This window comes from Oncorhynchus masou, chromosome 14 (genome assembly GCF_036934945.1).
Source record: "Oncorhynchus masou masou isolate Uvic2021 chromosome 14, UVic_Omas_1.1, whole genome shotgun sequence".
NCBI lineage: Eukaryota > Metazoa > Chordata > Actinopteri > Salmoniformes > Salmonidae > Oncorhynchus > Oncorhynchus masou.
In genome coordinates this window covers 32,184,604-32,211,715 of record NC_088225.1, presented here as the reverse complement: position 1 = coordinate 32,211,715, position 27,112 = coordinate 32,184,604, and the positions used below count along the sequence as shown (strand labels likewise).

Here is a 27,112-nt window from a genome sequence, read left to right as displayed (position 1 = left end):
CAAGGTTCAGTCCACAGTTAGTGGTAACACACAGCAGAGTTCCAGATCATAAAGGCATTATGACACAGACAAGGTTCAGTCCACAGTTAGTGGTAACACACAGCAGAGTTCCAGATCATAAAGGCATTATGACACAGACAAGGTTCAGTCCACAGTTAGTGGTAACACACAGCAGAGTTCTAGATCATAAGGCATTATGACACAGACAAGGTTCAGTCCACAGTTAGTGGTAACACACAGCAGAGTTCCAGATCATAAGGCATTATGACACAGACAAGGTTCAGTCCACAGTTAGTGGTAACACACAGCAGAGTTCCAGATCATAAGGCATTATGACACAGACAAGGTTCAGTCCACAGTTAGTTTCCACAATGTCCTTACATGCACTTGAGCCAAGTAGGCCATTGACTCTGAGTAAATAGAATGCAAAATATCTTCAAGATAGCATTGAAAGCATTAAACACATAATATGTGTCCCAAATGACACCCTATTCCCTATATATGGGCCCTGACCACCCCGGTCAAAAGCAGTGCACTATATAGGGAATAGGGTGCCATTTGGGACTCAAAAGCTGGTTCATTTCCATGCATTTCCATGGGCTGTAATTTCTAATTATGACACATATCTTGATCCTTTCTCATTCAGCACACAAACTCTGTCCAGAGAGAGAGAGAGAGAGAGAGAGACGGAGAGACAGAGAGACACAGAGAGAGAGAGAGAGAGACGGAGAGACAGAGAGACACAGAGAGAGAGACAGAGAGACACAGAGAGAGAGAGACAGAGAGAAAGACAGAGAGAGAGAGAAAGACAGAGAGAGAGAAAGACAGAGAGACAGAGAGAAAGACAGAGAGAGAGAGAAAGACAGAGAGAGAGAAAGACAGAGAGACAGAGAGAAAGACAGAGAGAGAGAGAAAGACAGAGAGAGAGAGAAAGACAGAGAGACAGAGTGAAAGACAGAGAGAGAAAGAAAGAAAGAAAGAAAGAAAGAAAGAAAGAAAACACAATATTTAGGCTACAGATAAACATATCCTTAGGCTCTATTGCAAACATTCTCCTTTCAAATTGTGTCAGTGAGATAGAAGGTGAATGGGCCTGTACATGTTTCATTTGTTGTCACCATGGTTTGCTCTTCCATAAAATACATCCACGTTTGATTTCATTCATTCCAAAGAAGTGCTCTGGCAGTAGGATTGAATCGGTCGAAGTCACCATCTGTGGAAGGCCAGTGTCCTAGCTAACCGTGTCATGTCAAGCAGTGGAATGATAGAACACACAAACTGGTACCAGGGTAATGATAGCACAAACAAACTGGTACCAGGGTAATGATAGCACAAACAAACTGGTACCAGGGTAATGATAGAACACACAAACTGGTACCAGGGTAATGATAGCACAAACAAACTGGTACCAGGGTAATGATAGAACACACAAACTGGTACCAGGGTAATGATAGCACAAACAAACTGGTACCAGGGTAATGATAGAACACACAAACTGGTACCAGGGTAATGATAGCACACACAAACTGGTACCAGGGTAATGATAGAACACACAAACTGGTACCAGGGTAATGATAGCACACACAAAATGGTACCAGGGTAATGATAGCACAAACAAACTGGTACCAGGGTAATGATAGCACAAACAAACTGGTACCAGGGTAATGATAGCACAAACAAACTGGTACCAGGGTAATCATAGCACAAACAAACTGGTACCAGGGTAATGATAGCACAAACAAACTGGTACCTCAAATCGTTGGCTGCTGTCAAATTTTGGTCACCATAGAGACGAGGAGGATCCGCGCGCGCTGCTCTCCTCCCACGGGCGGAGCGGGCCGGTTTAAATACCTGGGTAGGATGCTTCATCCGGTGGAAGGATAGTTCAACCTTAAGTAGTTTACCTGTCCCGTCCCGCTATCTCGTGGAGAAACGTATATCCAGACAACGTTGTAGGATAGACTACATCCCGAGTCCATCATCTACCGGAAAAAAACTAAAGTGAGTATTGAGTCTGCTTCCTTTTAAATAAATGTGGCCGTATGCGAATAGTCTACCGGTAACAGGCTGCCGTTCTGTATAGACAGGTGCATATAGAGAGGTCTGTAACTGCGTGCAGGACAGCGTTGTTTGAACACGGACATATTGTCAGAACTATTGTCAGTTCTGTTCGAAGAAAGACCGTTGGAAAATGAAATATGCTACAAGGTTTTAGGCGGGCTGCACCTGTTCAGGTGCTACGTGTTGCTGTGCAATGTTTCAATCAACAATGTGCACTTTATTGGACTTCCAGATAAGTTGTTGTCGCTAAATTTAGTTGTCGCTAAGTTTCGACTTTTCCATGTCGGACCCGATCCCCTGGGTCTCAGCTTGTGTTTTAGTGTTGTGGTGATATAAGGGTATAGTTGGGTTGGGTTTGAACAGGCAATAAGCACGACACTACCTACCTACTGTGCCATAAAGGGTTAGACCTCTTGACAGAGGCTGTGTTTACATACAGGCTAGGATAATAGAGTGATGTTTATATCAGGTGATGGACTTTTTCCAACTGCCATTTCATTTATTAGCATGTCACCTTGTGCAACAATTCAAAGACCTAAAAAATACAACCATCATCACCAGAAGTTGGTTTGACACCCAAGTTGGGATCAATCCCATTTCAACTCCCATCTATTGAAAATACAACCATCATCACCAGAAGTTGGTTTGACACCCGAGTTGGGATCAATCCCATTTCAACTCCCATCTATTGAAAATACAACCATCATCACCAGAAGTTGGTTTGACACCCAAGTTGGGATGAATCCCATTTCAACTCCCATCTATTGAAAATACAACCATCATCACCAGAAGTTGGTTTGACACCCAAGTTGGGATCAATCCCATTTCAACTCCCATCTATTGAAAATACAACCATCATCACCAGAAGTTGGTTTGACCCCCAAGTTGGGATCAATCCCATTTCAACTCCCATCTATTCCAAATACAACCATCATCACCAGAAGTTGGTTTGACCCCCAAGTTGGGATCAATCCCATTTCAACTCCCATCTATTCCAAATACAACCATCATCACCAGAAGTTGGTTTGACACCCAAGTTGGGATCAATCCCATTTCAACTCCCATCTATTCCAAATACAACCACACCATTCAATAACTTGAATGTGAATTTCAATTCATCTCCTGTATTGAAATGGAATTGACCTGACCCCTGGTATCCCCGCTGGCCCAGCTGCCACACAGCCCAGTACCTGGTAACCCGTCCTCACCGTGCAGCCAGAACATCATCAGCTAATGTCAATGTATCCTTTCAATGTATCCTTTTATGTTGTGCTGCCACCATGTTGGGCTGCCACCATGTTGGGCTGCTACCATGTTGGGCTGCTGCCATGTTGTGATGCTACCATGTTGTGCTGCTGCCATGTTGTGCTGCTTGACATGTTGGGCTGCTTGACATGTTGGGCTGCTGCCATGTTGTGCTGCTGCCATGTTGTGCTGCTACCATGTTGGGCTGCTACCATGTTGTGTTGCTACCATGTTTTGCTGATGACATGTTGTGCTGCTACCATGTTGTGCTGCTACCATGGTGTGTTGCTACCATGTTGTGATGCTACCATGTTGTGATGCTACCATGTTGTGCTGCTACCATGTTGTGCTGCTGCATGTTGTGTTGTGTTGCTACCATGTTGTGCTGCTGACATGTTGGTCTGCTACCATGTTGTGCTGCTGCCATGTTGTGCTGCTGCCATGTTGGGCCGCTACCATGTTGGGCCGCTACCATGTTGGGCCGCTACCATGTTGGGCCGCTACCATGTTGTGCTGCTACCATGTTGTGCTGCTGACATGTTGTGCTGCTGACATGTTGTGCTGCTACCATGTTGTGATGCTACCATGCTGTGTTGTCATGTTCTGCTGCCTTGCTATGTTGTTGTCTTATACGTCTCTCTTTATGTGGTGTTGTGTTGTCTCTCTTGTCATGATGTGTGTTTTGTCCTATATTTTTATTTAATTTATTTTTAATCCCAGCCCCCGTCCCCACAGGAGGCCTTTTGCCTTTTGGTAGGCAGTCGTTGTAAATAAGAATTTGTTCTTAACTGACTTGCCTAGCTAAATAAATGTTGAATAAAAAAATAAATAGACGTTAATGCTGTGACCAGAGACTAAGCGGCCTAGTGACTGACTGATTGACAGGTCATCATGTTGTCAACAGTAACGCTAGGCTGGAGCTGGACACAGGAGAGAAGACACTGACTGGACACACAGTTCCCTTATAAGGAATAGAAGTGCTTAAGTCCCTGGCTGTGCCCTTAGTCCTATGGGCCCTGGTCAAAAGTAGTGCACTACGTAGGGACTAGGATGCCATTTGGGACGCAAACCCCTTGCATCTCTCTGTATAAGGCCATAAGTGGCAGTGGGCTTTGAGGAGAGGCTTCAACCAAACATGGTCATCGTTATCGTCAATCCCAGCATGGCTGATCAACCACTGTTTCAGGGTTTTATAGCTGCAGTTATCCTGCTGATATTTTACATATTCTATGGCGTCGTGGTCATGGGCAAGCGGAGCTGGGCTGCTGCAAAGCCTTGTGGGTCCTGTGACCCGCAGCAGGGAGAGAAGAAGAGCTGTCAGTGAGTAATGATGACGTGGACCATGCAGTGATATTCACTATATGGAGAGGGGGTCATCTGAGAGGCAGATTGATGAGTGAGGCTGTACTGTTTATCTTTCTGTATCTATGTGGTTGTAGGAGATTGGGAATGAGAACCTGAATACATCAAACATTAATCAGGATTGAAACTGAAGCTGTAGACCGATATAACGAGGCATTGAGGATGAATTTAAAATGTGCTGTTAAACCACAGTGATACAGAGAGAGAGAGACTGGATACAGACAGGACAGGCAGACAGACAGACAGACAAACAGAGAGAGGGAGAGACAGATACAGATACAGAGACAGACAGACAGACAGACAGGCAGACTGGACAGACAGGCAGTTAGACAGACAGACAGACAGACAGACAGACAGACAGGCAGGCAGGCAGGCAGGCAGGCAGACAGACAGACAGACAGACAGACAGACAGACAGACAGGCAGGCAGGCAGGCAGGCAGGCAGGCAGACAGGCAGACAGGCAGGCAGGCAGACAGACAGACAGGCAGGCAGGCAGACAGACAGGCAGGCAGACAGACAGACAGACAGACAGACAGACAGACAGGCAGACAGACAGGCAGGCAGGCAGACAGGACAGACCGTTGGAATGTTTCTGAGGTCTGAAGTAGCATTTCCTATTAATTGTTGTGATTGTTGTTGTTTGAGTTGATGCTTTGAATTCCCCATCATCATCAGAGGGATAGTTATAACATCATACTCTCTCCCCTCTTCCTACATCTCTCATCCTCTCTTCATCTCTCCCCTCTTCCTACATCTCTCATCCTCTCTTCATCTCTCCCCTCTTCCTATATCTCTCCTTCTCCTCCTCTCTTCATACTCTCTCCCCTCTTCCTATATCTCTCCTTCTCCTCCTCTCTTCCTTATCTCTCCTTCTCCTCCTCTCTTCCATACTCTCCTCCCCTCTTCCTATCTCTCTTCATCTCCCCTCTTCCATCTCTCATCCTCTCTTCATCTCTCCTCTCTTCCTATATCTCTCCTTCTCCTCCTCTCTTCATCTCTTCTCCTCTCTCTTCTATCTCTCCTCTCTTCTCCTCCCCTCTTCATCTCTCCTCTTCCTATATCTCTACTTCTCCTCCTCTCTTCCATCTCTCCTTCTCCTCCTCTCTTCATACTCTCTCCTCTCTTCTATATCTCTCCTTCTCCTCCTCTCTTCTCCTCTCTTCTCTTCCTATATCTCTCCTCCTCCTCCTCTTCTATATCTCCTTCTCCTCCTCTCTTCATCTCTCTTCATCTCTCCTCTCTTCCTATATCTCTACTTCTCTCTCCTCTCTTCCTATATCTCTCCTTCTCCTCCGCTCTTCCTATATCTCTCTCTTCATCTCTTCCTCTTCATCTCTCCTTCTCCTTCCTTATATCTCTCCTTCTCCTCCTCTCTTCCTATATCTCTCCTTCTCCTCCTCTCTTCATCTCCTTCTCCTCCTCTCTTCCTATATCTCTCTTCTCCTCCCTCTTCCTATATCTCTCCTTCTCTTCATCTCTCTCTTCCCTTCTCCTCCTCTCTTCATCTCTCTCCCCCTCTTCCTATATCCCTCTTCCTCTCCTTCTCTCATCTCTTCCTATCTCTCCTCTCTTCTATATCTCTCCCTCTTCTTCTCCTCTCTCCTCCCTCTTCCTATATATCTCTCTCCTTCTCCTCCTCTCTTCCTATATCTCTCCTTCTCTCTTCCTATATCTCTCCTTCTCTTCCTTATATCTCTCCTTCTCCTCCTCTCTTCCTATATCTCTCCTTCTCCTCCTCTCTTCCTATATCTCTCCTTCTCCTCCTCTCTTCCTATATCTCTCCTTCTCCTTCATCTTACCCCTATATCTCTCCTCTCTTCTACCCCTCTTCCTATATCTCTCCTTCTCTCTACCCCTCTTCCTATATCTCTCCTCCTCTCCTCTACCCTCTCTTCCTATATCTCTCCTTCTCCTCCTCTTCCTATATCTCTCCTTCTCCTCCTCTCTTCCTATATCTCTCCCTCCTCCTCTCCTCCTATATCTCTCCTTCTCCTCCTTCCTATATCTCTCCTTCTCCTCCTCTCTCTTCCTATATCTCTCCTTCTCCTCCCCTCTTCCTATATCTCTCCTTCTCTTCTCTTCCTATATCCTCCTTCCTATATCTCTCCTCTCTCTTCTATATCTCTCCTTCTCCTTCCTATATCTCTCCTCTCTCCTCCCCTCTTCCTATATCTCTCCTTCTCCTCCTCTCTTCCTATATCTCTTCTCCTCCTCTCCTATATCTCTCCTTCTCTCTCCTTCTCTCTCTTCTCTTCCTATATCTCTCCTTCTCCTCCTCTCTTCCTATATCTCCTCCTTCTCCTCCTCTCTTCCTATATCTCTCCTTCTCCTCCTCTCTTCCTATATCTCTCCTTCTCCTCCTCTCTTCTTCTTCTATATCTCCTCTTCCTCTCTTCTATCTCTCCTCTCTTCCTATATCTCTCCTCTCTTCTATATCTCTCCTTCTCCTCCTCTCTTCCTATATCTCTCCTTCTCCTCCTCTCTTCTATATCTCTCCCCTATATCTCTCCTTCTTCATCTCTCCTTCTCCTCCCTCTCTTCCTATATCTCTCTTCTCCTCCTCTTCTATCTCTCCTTCTCCTCCTCTCTTCCTATATCCTCTATCTTCTCCTCCTCTCTTCCTATATCTCTCCTTCTCCTCCTCTCTTCCTATCTCTCCTTCTCCTCCTCTCTTCCTATATCTCTCTTCTCCTCCTCTCTTCCTATATCTCTCCTTCTCCTCCTCTCTCTTCCTATATCTCTCTTCCTCCCTTCCTATATCTCTCCTCCTATATCTCTCCTTCTCCTCCTCTCTTCCTATATCTCTCCTTCTCCTCCTCTCTTCCTATATCTCTACTTCTCCTCCTCTCTTCCTATATCTCTACTTCTCCTCCTCTCTTCCTATATCTCTCCTCCTCTCTTCCTATATCTCTCCTTCTCCTCCTCTCTTCCTATATCTCTCCTTCTCCTCCTCTCTTCCTATATCTCTACTTCTCCTCCTCTCTTCCTATATCTCTCCTTCTCCTCCTCTCTTCCTATATCTCTCCTTCTCCTCCTCTCTTCCTATATCTCTCCTTCTCCTCCTCTCTTCCTATATCTCTCCTTCTCCTCTCTTCCTATATCTCTCCTTCTCCTCTCTATATCTCCTCTCTTCCTATATCTCTACTTCTCCTCCTCTCTTCCTATATCTCTCCTTCTCCTCCTCTCTTCCTATATCTCTCCTCCCCTCTTCCTATATCTCTCCTTCTCCTCCTCTCTTCCTATATCTCTCCTTCTCCTCCTCTCTTCCTATATCTCTCCTTCTCCTCCTCTCTTCCTATATCTCTCCTTCTCCTCCTCTCTTCCTATATCTCTCCTTCTCCTCCTCTCTTCCTATATCTCTCCTTCTCCTCCTCTCTTCCTATATCTCTCCTTCTCCTCCCTCTCTCCTCTCTCTCCTATATCTATATCTCTCCTTCTCCTCCCTCTTCCTATATCTCTCTCTTCCTTCTCCTCCTCTCTTCCTATATCTCTCCTCTCTTCTCTTCTCCTCTCTTCCTATATCTCTCCTTCTCCTCCTCTCTTCCTATATCTTCTCCTCCTCTCTTCCTATATCTCTCCTTCTCCTCCCTCTTCCTATATCTCTCCTTCTCCTCCTCTCTTCCTATATCTCTCCTTCTCCTCCCTCCTTCCTATATCTCTCCCTCCTCTCTTCCTATATCTCTCCTTCTCCTCCCTCTCTTCCTATATCTCTCCTTCTCCTCCTCTCTTCCTATATCTCTCCTTCTCCTCCTCTCTTCCTATATCTCTCTTCTCCTCCTCTCTTCCTATATCTCTCCCTCTTCTCCTCTCCCTCTCTTCCTATATCTCTCCTTCTCCTCCTCTCTTCCTATATCTCTCCTTCTCCTCCTCTCCTCCTATATCTCTCCTTCTCCTCCTTCTTCCTATATCTCTCCTTCTCCTCCTCTCTTCCTATATCTCTCCTTCTCCTCCTCTCTTCCTATATCTCTCCTCCTCTTCCTATATCTCTCCTTCTCCCTCTCTTCCTATATCTCTCCTTCTCTCCTCTCTTCCTATATCTCTCCTTCTCCTCCTCTCTTCCTATATCTCTCCTTCTCCTCCTCTCTTCCTATATCTCTCCTTTCCTCCCCTCTTCCTATATCTCTCCTTCTCCTCCTCTCTTCTCCTCCTTCTCCTCCTCTCCTATATCTCTCCTTCTCCTCCTCTCTTCCTATATCTCTCCTTCTCCTCTCTTCTATATCTCTCCTTCTCCTTCCTATATCTCCTTCTCCTCCTCTCTTCCTATATCTCTCCTTCTCCTCCTCTCTTCCTATATCTCTCCTTCTCCTCCTCTCTTCCTATATCTCTCCTTCTCCTCCCTCTTCCTATATCTCTCCTTCTCCTCCCTCTTCCTATATCTCTCTCTTCCTCCTCCTCTCTTCCTATCTCTCTTCTCCTCCTCTCCTATATCTCTCCTCTCTTCCTATATCTCTCCTTCTCCTCCCTCTCTTCCTATATCTCTCCTTCTCCTCCTCTCTTCCTCTTCTCCTCCCCTCTTCCTATATCTCTCCTTCTCCTCCTCTCTTCCTATATCTCTCCTTCTCCTCCTCTCTTCCTATATCTCTCCTTCTCCTCCTCTCTTCCTATATCTCCTCCTCTCCTCCTCTTCCTATATCTCTCCTTCTCCTCCTCTCTTCCTATATCTCTCCTTCTCCTCCCTCTTCCTATATCTCTCCTTCTCCTCCTCTCTTCCTATATCTCTCCCTCCTATCTCCTCTCTCTCCCTCTTCCTATATCTCTCCTCCTCCTCTCTTCCTATATCTCTCCTTCTCCTCCTTCTATATCTCTCCCTTCTATATCTCTCCTTCTCCTCCTCTCTTCCTCTCCTTCTCCTCCCTCTCTTCCTATATCTCCTCTCCTCCTCTCTTCCTATATCTCTCCTTCTCCTCCCCCTTCCTATATCTCTCCTTCTCCTCCCTCCTCTTCCTATATCTCTCCTTCTCCTCCTTCTCCTATATCCTCCTATATCTCTCCCTCCTCTCTTCCTATATCTCTCCTTCTCCTCCTCTCTTCCTATATCTCTCCTTCTCCCTCTCTTCCTATATATCTCTCCTTCTCCTCCTCTCTTCCTATATCTCTCCTTCTCCTCCTCTCTTCCTATATCTCTCTTCTCCTCCTCTTCCTATATCTCTCCTCTCCTCTCTTCCTATATCTATATCTCTCCTTCTCCTCCTCTCTTCCTATATCTCTCTTCTCCTCTCTTCCTATATCTCTCCTTCTCCCCTCTCTTCCTATATCTCTTATCCTCCCTCTCTTCCTATATCTCCCCCTCTTCCTATATCTCTCCTTCTCCTCCTCTCTTCCTATATCTCTCCTCCTCTCTTCATCTCCCCCCTCTTCCTATATATCTTCTCCTCCTCTCTTCATATCTCCCCCTCTTCCTATATCTCTCCTTCTCCTCTTCCTATACTTCTCCTCCTTCTCCTCCTCTCTTCCTATATCTCTCTCCTCTCCTATCTCTCCCCCTCTTCCTATATCTCTCCTCCTCTCTTCATATCTCTCCCCTCTTCCTATATCTCTCCTTCTCCTCCTCTCTTCTATATCTCCTCCTCTCTTCATATCTCCCTCTCTTCCTTCATATCTCCCCTCTTCCTATATCTCTCCTTCTCCTCCTCTCTTCCTATATCTCTCCTCCTCTCTTCATATCTCCCCCTCTTCCTCTTCCTCCTATATCTCTCCTTCTCCTCCTCTCTTATCTCTCTCTCCTCCTCTCTTCATATCTCCCCCTCTTCCCTCTCTTCATATCTCCCCCTCTTCCTATATCTCTCCTTCTCCTCCTCTCTTCCTATATCTCTCTCCTCCTCTCTTCTCTCCTTCCATCTCTCCTCCTCTCTCTCTTCCTATATCTCTTCCTTCTTCACCTCCTCTCTTCCATATTTCCTTCTCATCTCTCATTTTTTCTCTCTTTCCTCCCTCTCCCTCAGCTTTGAGACCGACCCTCCAATCACTGATCCTCCAATCATAGACGACCTTCCTGTCACCGACGACCTTCCCAAGATGGCTGCCGACTCCGCCTCTGACGACAGCAAGTTCCTGCGACAGGACGACGACTTCAGGAACAGTGGTGTGGGGCAGGCTGATTGGTCGGCCAAGAAGATGGTGTGGATCCCGTCAGAGAAGGAGGGGTTTGAGGCCGCCAGCATCAAGGAGGAGAAGGGAGACGATGTAAGGCTGTTACACCCCAAATTGCACCCTATTCCCTATATTGTACACTACTTTTCACCAGGGCCCCAGTAATCTTCCTCCTCCTCTTCTTCCTCCTCCTCCTCATCCTCCACCTCCTCATCTTCCTCCTCATCCTCCTCATTTTCCACCTCTTCCTCCTTCTCCTCCTCTTCCTCTTCATCCTCCTCATTTTCCTCCTCTTCCTCCTTCTCCTCCTCTTCATCTTTTTCATCCTCTTCCTCCTTCTCCTCCTCTTTCTCCTCCTCCTCTTCCTCCACCTACTCATCTTCCTCCTCATCCTCTTCCTCCTCATTTCCCTCCTCTTCTTCCTTTTCCTCCTGCTCCTGATCTTCATCCTCCTCTTCCTCCTTCTCCTCTTCATATTTTTCCTCCTCTTTCTCCTTCTCCTCTTCCTCCTCCTCTCTCCTCCTCTCCAGGTGCTGGTAGAGTTGGCTAACGGTAGGAAAGCGACAGTCAACAAGGATGACATCCAGAAGATGAACCCTCCTAAGTTCAGTAAGGTGGAGGACATGGCAGCTCTAACCTGTCTCAACGAGGCCTCTGTCCTCCACAACCTCAAAGAGAGGTACTTCTCCAGCCTCATCTATGTGAGTACACTCTGACAACAAATGGGTTCCTACAGGGTTCTTCAGTCCCCATAGGAGAAGCCTTTGGGGTCCCATGTAGAAACCTCTGGAAAGGGTCCTATATGGAACCCAAAAGGGTTCTCCCTGGAACCAAAAGGGTCCTATATGGAACCCAAAAGGGTTCTCCCTGGAACCAAAAGAGTCCTATATGGAACCCAAAAGGGTTCTCCCTGGAACGAAAAGGGTTCTACCTGGAACCCAAAAAATGTTATTCAAAGGGTTCTCCTATGGGGACAGCCGAAGATCCATTTTAGGTTCTGGATAGCACTTATTTGTTCACTTTGTACTGCAGTGGGCTAAATCAGCATCACACAGTGTTTCTGGGTAGTCTACCAAAGCTACATTGAAACAAAAGGCATACACCTCACACACATGGTTATGGGCTGAAATCAAAGAAGACCCCTGTACCATGTCTGATACAGAGTTGAAATGTATTCAATGTTGAGTTTTGTATCCCAGTACACTTAATATACATTTACATTTAAGTCATTTAGCAGATATACATCACAGATGACTGGAATCTAACAAAACCGTTTGACGAAGAAACACAGAATTCTCAGCGTGTTTTTATGACTAGTGTTTATAAAAGGATCCATAATATGAATAACATTCCACCCAGGAGGCCACTGGAGGTGATTTGGTCATGTGACTGCAGGAAACGCATACAAGTGTATAGACAATATCCGTATATCCACACACACACACACACACGATGTCAATGAGCAATTTGTGCTGAAGTTTTTATCATGTGTACGGAACAAAAATGATGACTTGGTTTTAACTGTATGTTGATCCTAACCTTTCCTCCTCCTCTTCATCATCTTCCTCTTCTTCCTCTTCCTCCTTTTTCTCCCCTGCTCTCTTCCTCCTCTTGCCCCTCTCCTCCCCTCTTTCTCCTCTCACCTCCTCCTCCTCTCTTCCTCCTCCCCTCCTCCTCTCCTCTTCCTCCATACTCCCTCCTCCTCTCCTCTTCCTCCATCCTCTTCCTTCACCTCCTCTCCCCCTCCCCTCTTCTCCTCTTCTCCTTCCCCTCCTCTCCCCTCCTCTCCAGACGTATTCAGGTCTGTTCTGTGTGGTGGTGAACCCCTATAAGATGCTTCCTATCTACTCAGAGAAGATCATTCAGATTTATAAGGGGAAGAAACGCCACGAGGTTCCTCCTCATATCTACTCCATCACTGATAACGCTTACAGGAACATGATGCAAGGTAAAGGAGAGAGGGACACAGAGAGAGAGGGACACAGAGAGAGAGGGACACAGAGAGAGAGGGACACAGAGAGAGAGAGGGACACAGAGAGAGAGAGGGACACAGAGAGAGAGAGGGACACAGAGAGAGAGAGGGACACAGAGAGAGAGTGAGAAGAGAGAGAGAGTGAGAAGAGAGAGAGAGAGAGAAGAGAGAGAGAGAGGCAGACAGACAGACAGACAGACAGACAGACAGACAGACAGACAGACAGACAGACAGACAGACAGGTGTGTGTGTGTGTGTGTGTGTGTGTGTGTGTGTGTGTGTGTGTGTGTGTGTAATTTTTCCAACAATTGTTTACAGACAGATTATTTCACTTATAATTCACTGTATCACAATTCCAGTGGGTCAGTAGTTTACATACACTAAGTTTACTGCCTTTAAACAGCTTGGAAAATTCCAGAAAATGAAGTCATGGCTTTAGAAGCTTCTGATAGGCTAATTGACATCATTTGAGTCAATTGGAGGTGTACCTGTGGATGTATTTCAAGGCCTACCTTCAAACTCAGTGCCTCTTTGCTTGACATCATGGGAAAATCAAAAGAAATCAGCCAAGACCTCAGAAAAGAAATTGTAGACCTCCACAAGTCTGGTTCATCCTTGGGAGCAATTTCCAAATGCCTGAAGGTACCACGTTCATCTGTACAAACAATAGTCCGCAAGTATAAACACCATGGGACCACGCAGCCGTCATACTGCTCAGGAAGGAGACGCGTTCTGTCTCCTAGAGATGAACGTACTTTGGTGCGAAAAGTGCAAATCAATCCCAGAACAACAGCAAAGGACCTTGTGAAGATGCTGGAGGAAACAGGTACAAAAGTATATATATACACAGTAAAAACAAGTCTTATATCGACATAACCTGAAAGGCCGCTCAGCAAGGAAGAAGCCACTGCTTCAAAACCACCAGTTTGCAATTGCACATGGGCACAAAGATCTCACTTTTTGGAGAAATGTCCTCTGGTCTGATGAAACAAAAAGGATATAGGATATATTGAAGCAGCATCTCAAGACATCAGTCAGGAAGTTAAAGCTTGTTCGCAAATGGGTCTTCCAAATGGACAATGACCCCAAGCATGCTTCCAAAGTTGTGGCAAAACGGCTTAAGGACAACAAAGTCAAGGTATTGGAGTTGTCATCACAAAGCCCTGACCTCAATCCCATAGAACATTTGTGGGCAGAACTGAAAAAGTGTGTGCGAGCAAGGAGGCCTACAAACCTGACTCAGTTACACCAGCTCTGTCAGGAGGAATGGGTCAAAATTCACCCAACTTATTGTGGGAGGCTTGTGGAAGGCTACCCGAAACGTTTGACCCAAGTTAAACCATTTAAAGACAATGCTACCAAACACTAATTGAGTGTATGTAAACTTCTGACCCACTGGGAATGTGATGAAATAAATAAAAGCTGAAATAAATCATTCTCTCTACTATTATTCTGACATTTCACATTCTTAAAATAAAGTGGTGATCCTAACTGACCTCAGACAGGGACATTTTTACTTGGATTAAATGTCAGGAATTGTGAAAAACGGAATTTAAATGTATTTGGCTAAGGTGTATGTAAACTTCCGACTTCAACTGTAGATCTGTACATATAGGTAATGGTAAAGTGACGAGGCAACAGGATAGCGATTAAACAGACAGAACTATTTGGGGTTCCATGTAGAACCCTTTCCACAGAGTGTACGACATGGAACCCAAAAGTAGTGCATTATTTAGGGAATAGGATACAATTTCAGACAGAACCCAAATCCTACTGGTCCAGTTTCCTGCCATCGGAAGGAGGTGATCTCCAAAATATCCAGACATGGAGTCTGTCTGTGTGTGTTAAGTTGTGTGTGATAAGGTGTGTGTCAGTGTATGTATGTGTGTGTGTTTCAAAATACCCAGACATGGAGCAGGTTACCAAGGTTACCTTCAGTCTGTCTGTGTGTGTTAAGTTGTGTGTGATAAGGTGTGTGTCAGTGTATGTATGTGTGTGTGTTTCAAAATACCCAGACATGGAGCAGGTTACCAAGGTTACCTTCAGTCTGTCTGTGTGTGTTAAGTTGTGTGTGATAAAGTGTGTGTAGGTGTATGTGTGTGTGTGTGTGTTTCAAAATACCCAGACATGGAGCAGGTTACCAAGGTTACCTTCAGTCTGTCTGTGTGTGTTAAGTTGTGTGTGATAAGGTGTGTGTAGGTGTATGTGTGTGTTTCAAAATACCCATACATGGAGCAGGTTACCAAGGTTACCTTCCTCCAGTAGCCCTCTCCACCCCCCTGCTATTTTTAGCCAATGTTGAGTGACAGAGAAGTTAATCTGGTGCAGAAATAGATTTAGGAAGATTTAGGAAGCTATTCCTGGCCTCCAGTCTTTCCTCTATGTGTGAGTGAACAGAGCACCTTGAGTTCATGTTTGGTGTGTTCAGCTTGGCTTCAACTGTCCTGCCTTAACCCATCTCTCTCCCTCTGTTCCCCTTCTCTGCTTCTATCTCTCTCCCCCTCCCTCCCTCTCTCTCCCCCTCCCTCCTCTCCCCTCTCTCCCCCTCCCTCCTCTCCCCTTTCTCCCTCCTCTCCCCTCTCTCCCTTTCTCCCTCCCTCCTTCTCCTCTCCCCTCCCTTTCTCCCTCCCTCCCTCTCTCTCTCCCTCCTCTCCCCTTTCTCCCTCCCTCCTCTCCCCTCTCTCCCTTTCTCCCTCCCTCCCTCCCCTCCTCTCTCTCCCTTTCTCCCTCCCTCCCCTCCTCTCTCTCCCTTTCTCCCTCCCTCCTCTCCCCTTTCTCCCTCCCTCTCCTCTCCCCTCTCTCCCTTCCTCCCCTCCTCTCTCTCCCTTTCTCCCTCCCTCGTCTCCCCTCTCTCCCTTTCTCCCTCCCTCCTCTCCTCTCTCTCCCTTTCTCCCTCCCTCTCCTCTCCCCTCCCTTCCCTTTCTCCCTCCCTCTCTCTCTCCCCCTCCCTCCCTCCTCTCCCCTTTCTCCCTCCCTCCTCTCCCCTTTCTCCCTCCCTCCTCTCCCCTCTCTCCCTTTCTTCCTCTCCCCTCTCTCCCTTTCTCCCTCCCTCCTCCCTCCTCTCCCTTTCTCCCTCCCTCCCTCCCTCTCTCCCTCTCTCCCCTTCCCCCTCTCTCCCTTTCTCCCTCCTCCCTCTCTCTCCCTCCCTCTCTCCCCTCTTCTCTCCTTCTCCCTCCCTTCTCTCTCCCTTTCTCCCTCCCTCCTCTCCCCTCTCTCCCTTTCTACCTCCCTCTCCTCTCCTCTCCCCTCTCTCCCTCCCTCTCCCTCCCCTCCTCTCCCTTTCTCCCTCCCTCCTCTCTCCCTTTCTCCCTCCCTCCCTTCTCTCTCTCCCTTTCTCCCTCCCTCCCTCTCCCTCTCTCCCTTTCTCCCTCCCTCCCTCCTCTCCTCCCCCCTCTCCCTTTCTCCCTCCCTCCTCTCTCTCCCTTTCTCCCTCCCTCCTCTCCCCTCTCTCCCTTTCTCCCTCCCTCCTCTCTCTCCCTTTCTCCCTCCCTCCCCTCCCCTCTCTCCCTTTCTCCCTCCCTCCTCTCCCCTCTCTCCCTTTCTCCCTCCCTCCCCTCCTCTCTCTCCCTCCCCTCCTCTCTCTCTCCTTTCTCCCTCCCTCCCCTCCCCTCTCTCCCTTTCTCCCTCCCTCCTCCCCCCTCTCCCTTTCTCCCTCCCTCCCTCCCTCTTCTCTCCCTCCCTCCCCTCCTCTCTCTCCCTTTCTCCCTCCCTCCCCTCCTCTCTCTCCCTTTCTCCCTCCCTCCTCTCCCCTCTCTCCCTTTCTCCCTCCCTCCCCTCCTCTCTCTCCCTCCCCTCCTCTCTCCCCCTTTCTCCCTCCCTCCCCTCCTCTCTCTCCCTTTCTCCCTCCCTCCTCTCCCCTCTCTCCCTTTCTCCCTCCCTCCCCTCCTCTCTCTCCCTTTCTCCCTCCCTCTCCTCTCCCCTCTCTCCCTTTCTCCCTCTCCTCTCCCCTTTCTCCCTCCCTCCTCTCCCTTCTCTCCCTTTCTCCCTCCCTCCCTCCCTCCCCCCTCCCTCCCTCCCTCCCTCCCTCTCCTCTCCCCTCCCTTCCCTTTCTCCCTCCCTCCATACCTCCCTTTCTCTCTGTCTTTCTCCACAGAGCGTGAGGACCAGTCAATTCTGTGCACGTGAGTCCAAACCTCAAACACAAATTGTGTTTTTTCCAACACATGACCTTGTTGCCCCTTGTACCAGGGATGCGTCCCAAATGTCACCTTATCCCTTGGGTCTATCAGGGTCTACCTGAGCTAAGCAACGTTCTGAGATTTGGAGCATCAACGTTTTCACATCTCACAATTATTTTGTTCACTGTTAGAATAAAGGGTTCCAAAAGGGTTCTTCCGCTGTCCCCATATGAGAACCCTTTTTGGTTCCAGGTAGAACCCTTTTTGGTTCCAGGTAGAACCCTTTTTGGTTCCAGGTAGAACCCTTTTTGGTTCCAGGTAGAACCCTTTTTGGTTCCAGGTAGAGCCCTTTTTGGTTCCAGGTAGAACCCTTTTTGGTTCCAGGTAGAACCCTTTTTGGTTCCAGGTAGAACCCTTTTTGGTTCCAGGTAGAACCCTTTTTGGTTCCAGGTCGAACCCTTTTGAGTTTCATTTAGAACCCTCTGTGGAAAGGGTTTCACATGGAACCCAAAAGGGTTCTACCTGGAACCAAAAAGGGTTCTTCAAAAGGTTCTTCAAATAGTACTCCTATTGGTGACAGCAGAAGAACCCTTTTAGGTTCTAGATAGCACCTGTTTTCTAAGAGCATAGGGAATTCTTCTTTCATAACGAATTAAGGTCGTCACCTTAAAGGTACCTAAAGTGCAGAGTATCAAAATATTGAGACATTTGTAAATATTTTTTTTTGGGGGGGGGGGGTGCATCTGCAGATAGAACCCTATGGTTCTGAAATGTCAATCTGAGTTTAGCCATAAGTTTCTATCTGACACTTCTGAATTAGACAGAGGTAAGTCTGGACCCTGTCCTTCTCCTCCCTAACCCCCTGTCTCTCTCTCTCTAACCCCCTGTCTCTCTACTCTCTACCCCACCAGAGGTGAGTCTGGTGCAGGGAAGACGGAGAACACGAAGAAGGTGATCCAGTATCTGGCGGTGGTGGCTTCCTCTCACAAGGGCAGCAAGAAGGACACTGGAGCTGTGAGTGTTCACTCTAGTGTACAATATGATACACTACTATACACTGGAGCTGTGAGTGTTCGCTCTACTCTATCTGAGTGTTAGCTCTAGTGTACAATACAATATGATACACCGGAGCTGTGAGTGTTCACTCTAGTGTACAATACAATATGATACACTGGAGCTGTGATCTAGTGTACAATACACTGGAGCTGTGAGTGTTCGCTCTAGTGTACAATACAATATGATACACTGGAGCTGTGAGTGTTCACTCTAGTGTACAATACAATATGATACACTGGAGCTGTGAGTGTTCACTCTAGTGTACAATACAATATGATACACTGGAGCTGTGAGTGTTCACTCTAGTGTACAATACAATATGATACACTACAATACACTGGAGCTGTGAGTGTTCACTCTAGTGTACAATACAATATGATACACTGGAGCTGTGAGTGTTCACTCTAGTGTACAATACAATATGATACACTGGAGCTGTGAGTGTTCACTCTAGTGTACAATACAATATGATACACTACAATACACTGGAGCTGTGAGTGAGTGTTACACTCTAGTGTACAATACAATATGATACACTACAATACACTGGAGCTGTGAGTGTTAACCTCTAGTGTACAATACAATATGATACACTACAATACACTGGATCTGTGAGTGTTCTGGAGCTCTAGTGTACAATACAATATGATACACTACAATACACTGGAGCTGTGAGTGTAACCTCTAGTGTACAATACAATATGATACACTACAATACACTGGATCTGTGAGTGTTAGCTCTAGTGTACAATACAATATGATACACTACTGTGAGTGTTAGCTCTAACAATACAATATGATACACTACAATACACTGGATCTGTGAGTGTTACCTCTAGTGTACAATACAATATGATACACTACAATACACTGGATCTGTGAGTGTTACCTCTAGTGTACAATACAATATGATACACTACAATACACTGGATCTGTGAGTGTTAGCTCTAGTGTACAATACAATATGATACACTACAATACACTGGATCTGTGAGTGTTAGCTCTAGTGTACAATACAATATGATACACTACAATACACTGGATCTGTGAGTGTTAGCTCTAGTGTACAATACAATATGATACACTACAATACACTGGAGCTGTGAGTGTTAGCTCTAGTGTACAATACAATATGATACACTACAATACACTGGATCTGTGAGTGTTAGCTCTAGTGTACAATACAATATGATACACTACAATACACTGGAGCTGTGAGTGTTAGCTCTAGTGTACAATACAATATGATACACTACAATACACTGGATCTGTGAGTGTTAGCTCTAGTGTACAATACAATATGATACACTACAATACACTGGAGCTGTGAGTGTTACCCTAGTGTCCAATACAATATGATACACTACAATACACTGGAGCTGTGAGTGTTACCCTAGTGTACAATACAATATGATACACTACAATACACTGGATCTGTGAGTGTTAGCTCTAGTGTACAATACAATATGATACACTACAATACACTGGATCTGTGAGTGTTAGCTCTAGTGTACAATACAATATGATACACTACAATACACTGGAGCTGTGAGTGTTACCTCTAGTGTCCAATACAATATGATACACTACAATACACTGGACACTGGTGAGTGTTACCCTAGTGTACAATACAATATGATACACTACAATACACTGGAGCTGTGAGTGTTAGCCCTAGTGTACAATACAATATGATACACAATACAATATGATACACTGGAGCTGTGAGTGTTACCCTAGTGTACAATACAATATGATACACTACAATACACTGGAGCTGTGAGTGTTACCTCTAGTGTACAATACAATATGATACACTACAATACACTGGAGCTGTGAGTGTTACCCTAGTGTACAATACAATATGATACACTACAATACACTGGATCTGTGAGTGTTAGCTCTAGTGTACAATACAATATGATACACTACAATACACTGGAGCTGTGAGTGTTACCTCTAGTGTACAATACAATATGATACACTACAATACAGTGGACTATGATACACTACAATACACTGGAGCTGTGAGTGTTACCCTAGTGTACAATACAATATGATACACTACAATACACTGGAGCTGTGAGTGTTACCCTAGTGTACAATACAATATGATACACTACAATACACTGGTTAGCTCTGTGTACAATACAATAGTACAATACACTGGATCCCCCTAGTGTACAATACAATATGATACACTACAATACACTGGATCTGTGAGTGTTACCCTAGTGTCCAATACAATATGATACACTACAATACACTGGAGCTGTGAGTGTTACCCTAGTGTACAATACAATATGATACAATACACTGTACAGTACAATATGATGCACTACAATACACTGGAGTACTGATGAGTACACTGGAGCTGTGAGTGTTACCCTAGTGTACAATACACAATAGTGTCCAATACAATACACTACAATACACTGGAGCTGTGAGTGTTACCCTAGTGTCCAATACAATATGATACACTACAATACACTGGAGCTGTGAGTGTTACCCTAGTGTCCAATACAATATGATACACTACAATACAATATGATACACTACAATACACTGGAGCTGTGAGTGTTACCCTAGTGTCCAATACAATATGATACACTACAATACACTGGAGCTGTGAGTGTTAGCTCTAGTGTCCAATACAATATGATACACTACAATACACTGGAGCTGTGAGTGTTACCCTAGTGTACAATACAATATGATACACTACAATACACTGGAGCTGTGAGTGTTACTCTAGTGTACAATACAATATGATACACTACAATACACTGGAGCTGTGAGTGTTACCCTAGTGTACAATACAATATGATACACTACAATACACTGGAGCTGTGAGTGTTAGCTCTAGTGTACAATACAATATGATACACTACAATACACTGGAGCTGTGAGTGTTACCCTAGTGTCCAATACAATATGATACACTACAATACACTGGAGCTGTGAGTGTTAGCCCTAGTGTCCAATACAATATGATACACTACAATACACTGGAGCTGTGAGTGTTACCCTAGTGTCCAATACAATATGATACACTACAATACACTGGAGCTGTGAGTGTTACCCTAGTGTACAATACAATATGATACACTACAATACACTGGAGCTGTGAGTGAGTGTTACAATACAATAGTGTACACTACAATACAATATGACACACTACAATACACTGGAGCTGTGAGTGTTACCCTAGTGTCCAATACAATATGATACACTACAATACACTGGAGCTGTGAGTGTTACTCTAGTGTACAATACAATATGATACACTACAATACACTGGAGCTGTGAGTGTTACCCTAGTGTCCAATACAATATGATACACTACAATACACTGGAGCTGTGAGTGTTACCTCTAGTGTCCAATACAATATGATACACTACAATACACTGGAGCTGTGAGTGTTACCCTGGAGCTGTGAGTGTTACCCTAGTGTCCAATACAATATGATACACTACAATACACTGGAGCACTAGTGTCCAATACAATATGATACACTACAATACACTGGAGCTGTGAGTGTTACCCTAGTGTCCAATACAATATGATACACTACAATACACTGGAGCTGTGAGTGTTAGCCCTAGTGTCCAATACAATATGATACACTACAATACACTGGAGCTGTGAGTGTTACCCTAGTGTCAATACAATATGATACACTACAATACACTGGAGCTGTGAGTGTTACCCTAGTGATACACTACAATACACTACTGTGAGTGTTAGCTCTAGTGTACAATACACTACAATACACTGGAGCTGTGAGTGTTACCCTAGTGTACACTACAATACTGGATCTGTGAGTGTTAGCTCTATGTACAATACACTACAATACACTGGAGCTGTGAGTGTTACCCTAGTGTCCAATACAATATGATACACTACAATACACTGGAGCTGTGAGTGTTACCCTAGTGTCCAATACAATATGATACACTGGAGCTGTGAGTGTTACCCTAGTGTCCAATACAATATGATACACTACAATACACTGGAGCTGTGAGTGTTACCCTAGGGTTGCAAAACCTTCCCAAATGTTCCAGAAATCCTGGATGGAAGTTTCCTGGAATCAGGATGGAAGAAGCAGGACATCTGGGAATCATCCAACTGGGATTTCTGGAAAACCTGGGAATTTTGGGAAGTTACAGGAATTTTTACAACCTCTACCTCTACTGTACTCTGTTAAACACATTCAATACAATGTGACCTGTTTAGACCCTCAGAGGATCGCAGCAGATATTGAGTTGATGGAAATTGAACAGAAATGTCTAAACCCTTTTGTTTAAATTGAGAAGAGGACTCAGAAGAGACTGTACTTTTATCAATGTGATAACAAAGCCAATGTTGATAACAAATTTCTTTAACGATGAAAGACATTTCTGTGTGCCATTTTTGTTGTGTGACAGGATGCACCAACAACACTAGTCAAGGTATGACAACTCTTTCTGTGATGTGGGCGATGCAGACTAATGTAACTTAACTGACTGTGTGGTAGAAACTACTGCTGGTCTGGTTGGTGGACTGCTTCCTCTTCAGTTTGTGGTGTGCTGCTTTGTGCTGCTGGTGGTTTAGACTTTATGTCTTCTGCTGAAGAGGCAAATCTCTCAGAATCAATACTGATAGCCAATGAGCTGCTATGGACCCGCCCCCCTAGTTCTATATTCAATACTGATAGCAAATGAGCCGTACTCTAAGTCCTGCTATGGACCCGCCCCCCTAGTTCTATATTCAATACTGATAGCCCAATGAGCCGTACTCTAAGTCCTGCTATGGACCCGCCCCCCTAGTTCTATATTCAATACTGATAGCCAATGAGCCGTACTCTAAGTCCTGCTATGGACCCGCCCCCCTAGTTCTATATTCAATACTGATAGCCCAATGAGCCGTACTCTAAGTCCTGCTATGGACCCGCCCCCCTAGTTCTATATTCAATACTGATAGCCAATGAGCCGTACTCTAAGTCCTGCTATGGACCCGCCCCCCTAGTTCTATATTCATATTCTATATATTCTATATGACCCTTACCCAATCACAGAAGAAGACAGTTTAGGGTTCACATATCAGACACAACCTATTCCCCGAGGATATTACAGAAGAACTGACTCAGGTTTGTAGATATTACAGAAGAACTGACTCAGGTTTGTAGATATTACAGAAGAACTGACTCAGGTTTGTAGATAATACAGAAGAACTGACTCAGGTTTGTAGATATTACAGAAGAATTACAGAAGAAGAAGAGGAATAATTTAATTTAAAAAAATAGCTAGTGACAGTGATGAAGAAGGAGACGAGAACAATAGTTTGTTGTGTATCATAAATAATACGTTATGCCAGGTTATGATACGTTATGCCAGGTTATGATATGATATGCCAGGTTATGATAAGTTATGCCAGGTTATAATAAGTTATGCCAGGTTATGATAAGTTATGCCAGGTTATAATATGTTATGATACGTTATGCCAGGTTATGATATGTTATGCCAGGTTATGATACGTTATGCCAGGTTATGATAAGTTATGCCAGGTTATGATACGTTATGCCAGGTTATGATACGTTATGCCAGGTTATGATAAGTTATGCCAGGTTATGATACGTTATGCCAGGTTATGATACGTTATGCCAGGTTATGATAAGTTATGCCAGGTTATGATAAGTTATGCCAGGTTATGATACGTTATGCCAGGTTATAATCCATTATGCCAGGTTATAATACGTTATGCCAGGTTATGATATGTTATGCCAGATTATGATATGTTATGCCAGGTTATAATACGTTATGCCAGGTTATAATACGTTATGCCAGGTTATGATATGTTATGCCAGGTTATAATACATTATGCCAGGTTATAATACGTTATGCCAGGTTATGATATGTTATGCCAGGTTATAATACGTTATGCCAGGTTATGATATGTTATGATACGTTATGCCAGGTTATGATACGTTATGCCAGGTTATGATACGTTATGCCAGGTTATGATACGTTATGCCAGGTTATGATACGTTATGCCAGGTTATAATATGTTATGATACGTTATGCCAGGTTATGATACGTTATGCCAGGTTATAATATGTTATGATACGTTATGCCAGGTTATGATACGTTATGCCAGGTTATGATACGTTATGCCAGGTTATGATACGTTATGCCAGGTTATGATACGTTATGCCAGGTTATGATACGTTATGCCAGGTTATGATACGTTATGCCAGGTTATGATACGTTATGCCAGGTTATAATACGTTATGCCAGGTTATGATACGTAATGCCAGGTTATAATGCGTTATGCCAGGTTATAATACGTTATGCCTGGTTATGATACGTTATGCCAGGTTATGATACGTTATGCCAGGTTATAATCCGTTATGCCAGGTTATAATACGTTATGCCTGGTTATGATACGTTATGCCAGGTTATGATACGTTATGCCAGGTTATGATATGTTATGCCAGGTTATGATACGTTATGCCAGGTTATGATACGTTATGCCAGGTTATAATATGTTATGATACGTTATGCCAGGTTATGATACGTTATGCCAGGTTATGATACGTTATGCCAGGTTATAATCCATTATGCCAGGTTATAATACGTTATGCCAGGTTATAATACGTTATGCCAGGTTATGATATGTTATGCCAGGTTATAATCCATTATGCCAGGTTATAATACGTTATGCCAGGTTATAATACGTTATGCCAGGTTATAATACGTTATGCCAGGTTATGATACGTTATGCCAGGTTATGATACGTTATGCCAGGTTATAATATGTTATGATACGTTATGCCAGGTTATGATACGTTATGCCAGGTTATGATACGTTATGCCAGGTTATAATATGTTATGATACGTTATGCCAGGTTATGATACGTTATGCCAGGTTATAATATGTTATGATACGTTATGCCAGGTTATAATCCATTATGCCAGGTTATAATACATTATGCCAGGTTATAATACATTATGCCAGGTTATGATATGTTATGCCAGATTATGATATGTTATGCCAGGTTATAATACGTTATGCCAGGTTATAATACGTTATGCCAGGTTATAATACGTTATGCCAGGTTATGATACGTTATGCCAGGTTATAATACATTATGCCAGGTTATAATACGTTATGCCAGGTTATGATACGTTATGCCAGGTTATAATACGTTATGCCAGGTTATGATATGTTATGATACGTTATGCCAGGTTATGATACGTTATGCCAGGTTATGATACGTTATGCCAGGTTATGATACGTTATGCCAGGTTATGATACGTTATGCCAGGTTATAATATGTTATGATACGTTATGCCAGGTTATGATACGTTATGCCAGGTTATAATATGTTATGATACGTTATGCCAGGTTATGATACGTTATGCCAGGTTATGATACGTTATGCCAGGTTATGATACGTTATGCCAGGTTATGATACGTTATGCCAGGTTATAATCCGTTATGCCAGGTTATAATACGTTATGCCTGGTTATGATACGTTATGCCAGGTTATGATACGTTATGCCAGGTTATGATATGTTATGCCAGGTTATGATACGTTATGCCAGGTTATGATACGTTATGCCAGGTTATAATATGTTATGATACGTTATGCCAGGTTATGATACGTTATGCCAGGTTATGATACGTTATGCCAGGTTATAATCCATTATGCCAGGTTATAATACGTTATGCCAGGTTATAATACGTTATGCCAGGTTATGATATGTTATGCCAGGTTATAATCCATTATGCCAGGTTATAATACGTTATGCCAGGTTATAATACGTTATGCCAGGTTATAATACGTTATGCCAGGTTATGATACGTTATGCCAGGTTATGATACGTTATGCCAGGTTATAATATGTTATGATACGTTATGCCAGGTTATGATACGTTATGCCAGGTTATGATACGTTATGCCAGGTTATGATACGTTATGCCAGGTTATGATACGTTATGCCAGGTTATAATATGTTATGATACGTTATGCCAGGTTATGATACGTTATGCCAGGTTATAATATGTTATGATACGTTATGCCAGGTTATAATCCATTATGCCAGGTTATAATACATTATGCCAGGTTATAATACATTATGCCAGGTTATAATACGTTATGCCAGGTTATAATATGTTATGCCAGGTTATAATGCATTATAATGCGTTATGCCAGGTTATAATACGCTATGATAGGTTATAATGATCACATCATCCTCTGCCTCCTCTGTAGGAGAAGCCAGAGAAGCCTGGGTCTCTGGCCTATGTGAGTATGAGAGTAGCACCCTATTCCCTATTTAGTGCACTACTTTTGACCACCGACTATAGAGGTCTGGTAACAGAAGTGCACTGCATATGTAATAGGGTGCCATTTGGGAGTTCATACCTGCATGCTAGCTAGCGTGTCACACCTACATTTGATTAACCAATATGATCAATCTCTCCTGTCCTATAGCATGTGAACACTATTAACTGCTGATGGACCTGTCTGTGTGTTAGAAAGTAGTGGCCTGTATGACATTTAAAAATAGTGTGTGAAACATCAAAGTCACCCCATAATAATCTCTCTGAGTGGTTGCTATGCTACATCTCACTGACTGTGTTTTGCTCTGTGTCTGTTGCACTGCTTTGTAGTGTGCTAAAAAAAAAGTGTGTCTCTGTTGTCCATTTCTTTGTTGTTGTACAGTGTGACATAACTTGTGTTGTTCTGTCGTGTGACATCATTCTCTGGTAATATTCATGACGTGGAATAATAATTGTGACATCACAATAATTGTGACATCACAGATATGTTGGACATATGTGATTGTTTTTCCTGCTTTCTCCCGTTTTTGCCCTACAGGGGGAGCTAGAGAAGCAGCTGCTGCAGGCTAACCCCATACTGGAAGCCTTCGGGAACGCCAAGACCATCAAGAACGACAACTCCTCACGATTCGTAATTAACTCACAGTTTACACACGCTCAGACACTATTACACACACTTTTCAAACAAAACTATACATGTATTTTTTTTTCATGTCAAATTAAATTCATTCATTCATTCCATCACTCTCTCCACATTACTACTAACTTAATTAAAGCTTTTAACTCGGACCCAGAGTCTTTCCCGGTTTGATTACGTAGTCAGGAAAATCTCCTGGCACCAGTCCCTTTTTATTAGAGTACAGACTGTTAGTCCTTGTTATTA

General features: G+C 44.2%; 1 protein-coding gene across 4 annotated transcripts; it reads left to right on the top strand.

Moving 5' to 3' along the window:
- The first annotated feature begins 1,889 nt into the window (after positions 1 to 1,889).
- On the top strand, positions 1,890 to 27,056 carry LOC135553778 (myosin-11-like). Of its 4 annotated transcripts, none has more exons than XM_064985718.1 (8): positions 1,890 to 2,001; positions 10,612 to 10,852; positions 11,290 to 11,460; positions 12,551 to 12,707; positions 16,825 to 16,852; positions 17,761 to 17,863; positions 26,159 to 26,191; positions 26,768 to 27,056. In XM_064985718.1, exons 2-8 carry the CDS (start codon positions 10,685 to 10,687, stop codon positions 27,038 to 27,040), a joined length of 933 nt encoding a protein of 310 aa, XP_064841790.1. In that variant the 5' UTR covers positions 1,890 to 2,001; positions 10,612 to 10,684; the 3' UTR covers positions 27,041 to 27,056. The 4 variants fall into 4 exon arrangements, with proteins under 4 accessions (XP_064841790.1, XP_064841791.1, XP_064841792.1 ...); XM_064985719.1 differs by lacking the exon at positions 26,159 to 26,191 and adding an exon at positions 22,334 to 22,357; XM_064985720.1 differs by lacking the exon at positions 26,159 to 26,191.
- Positions 27,057 to 27,112: the final 56 nt, after the last annotated feature.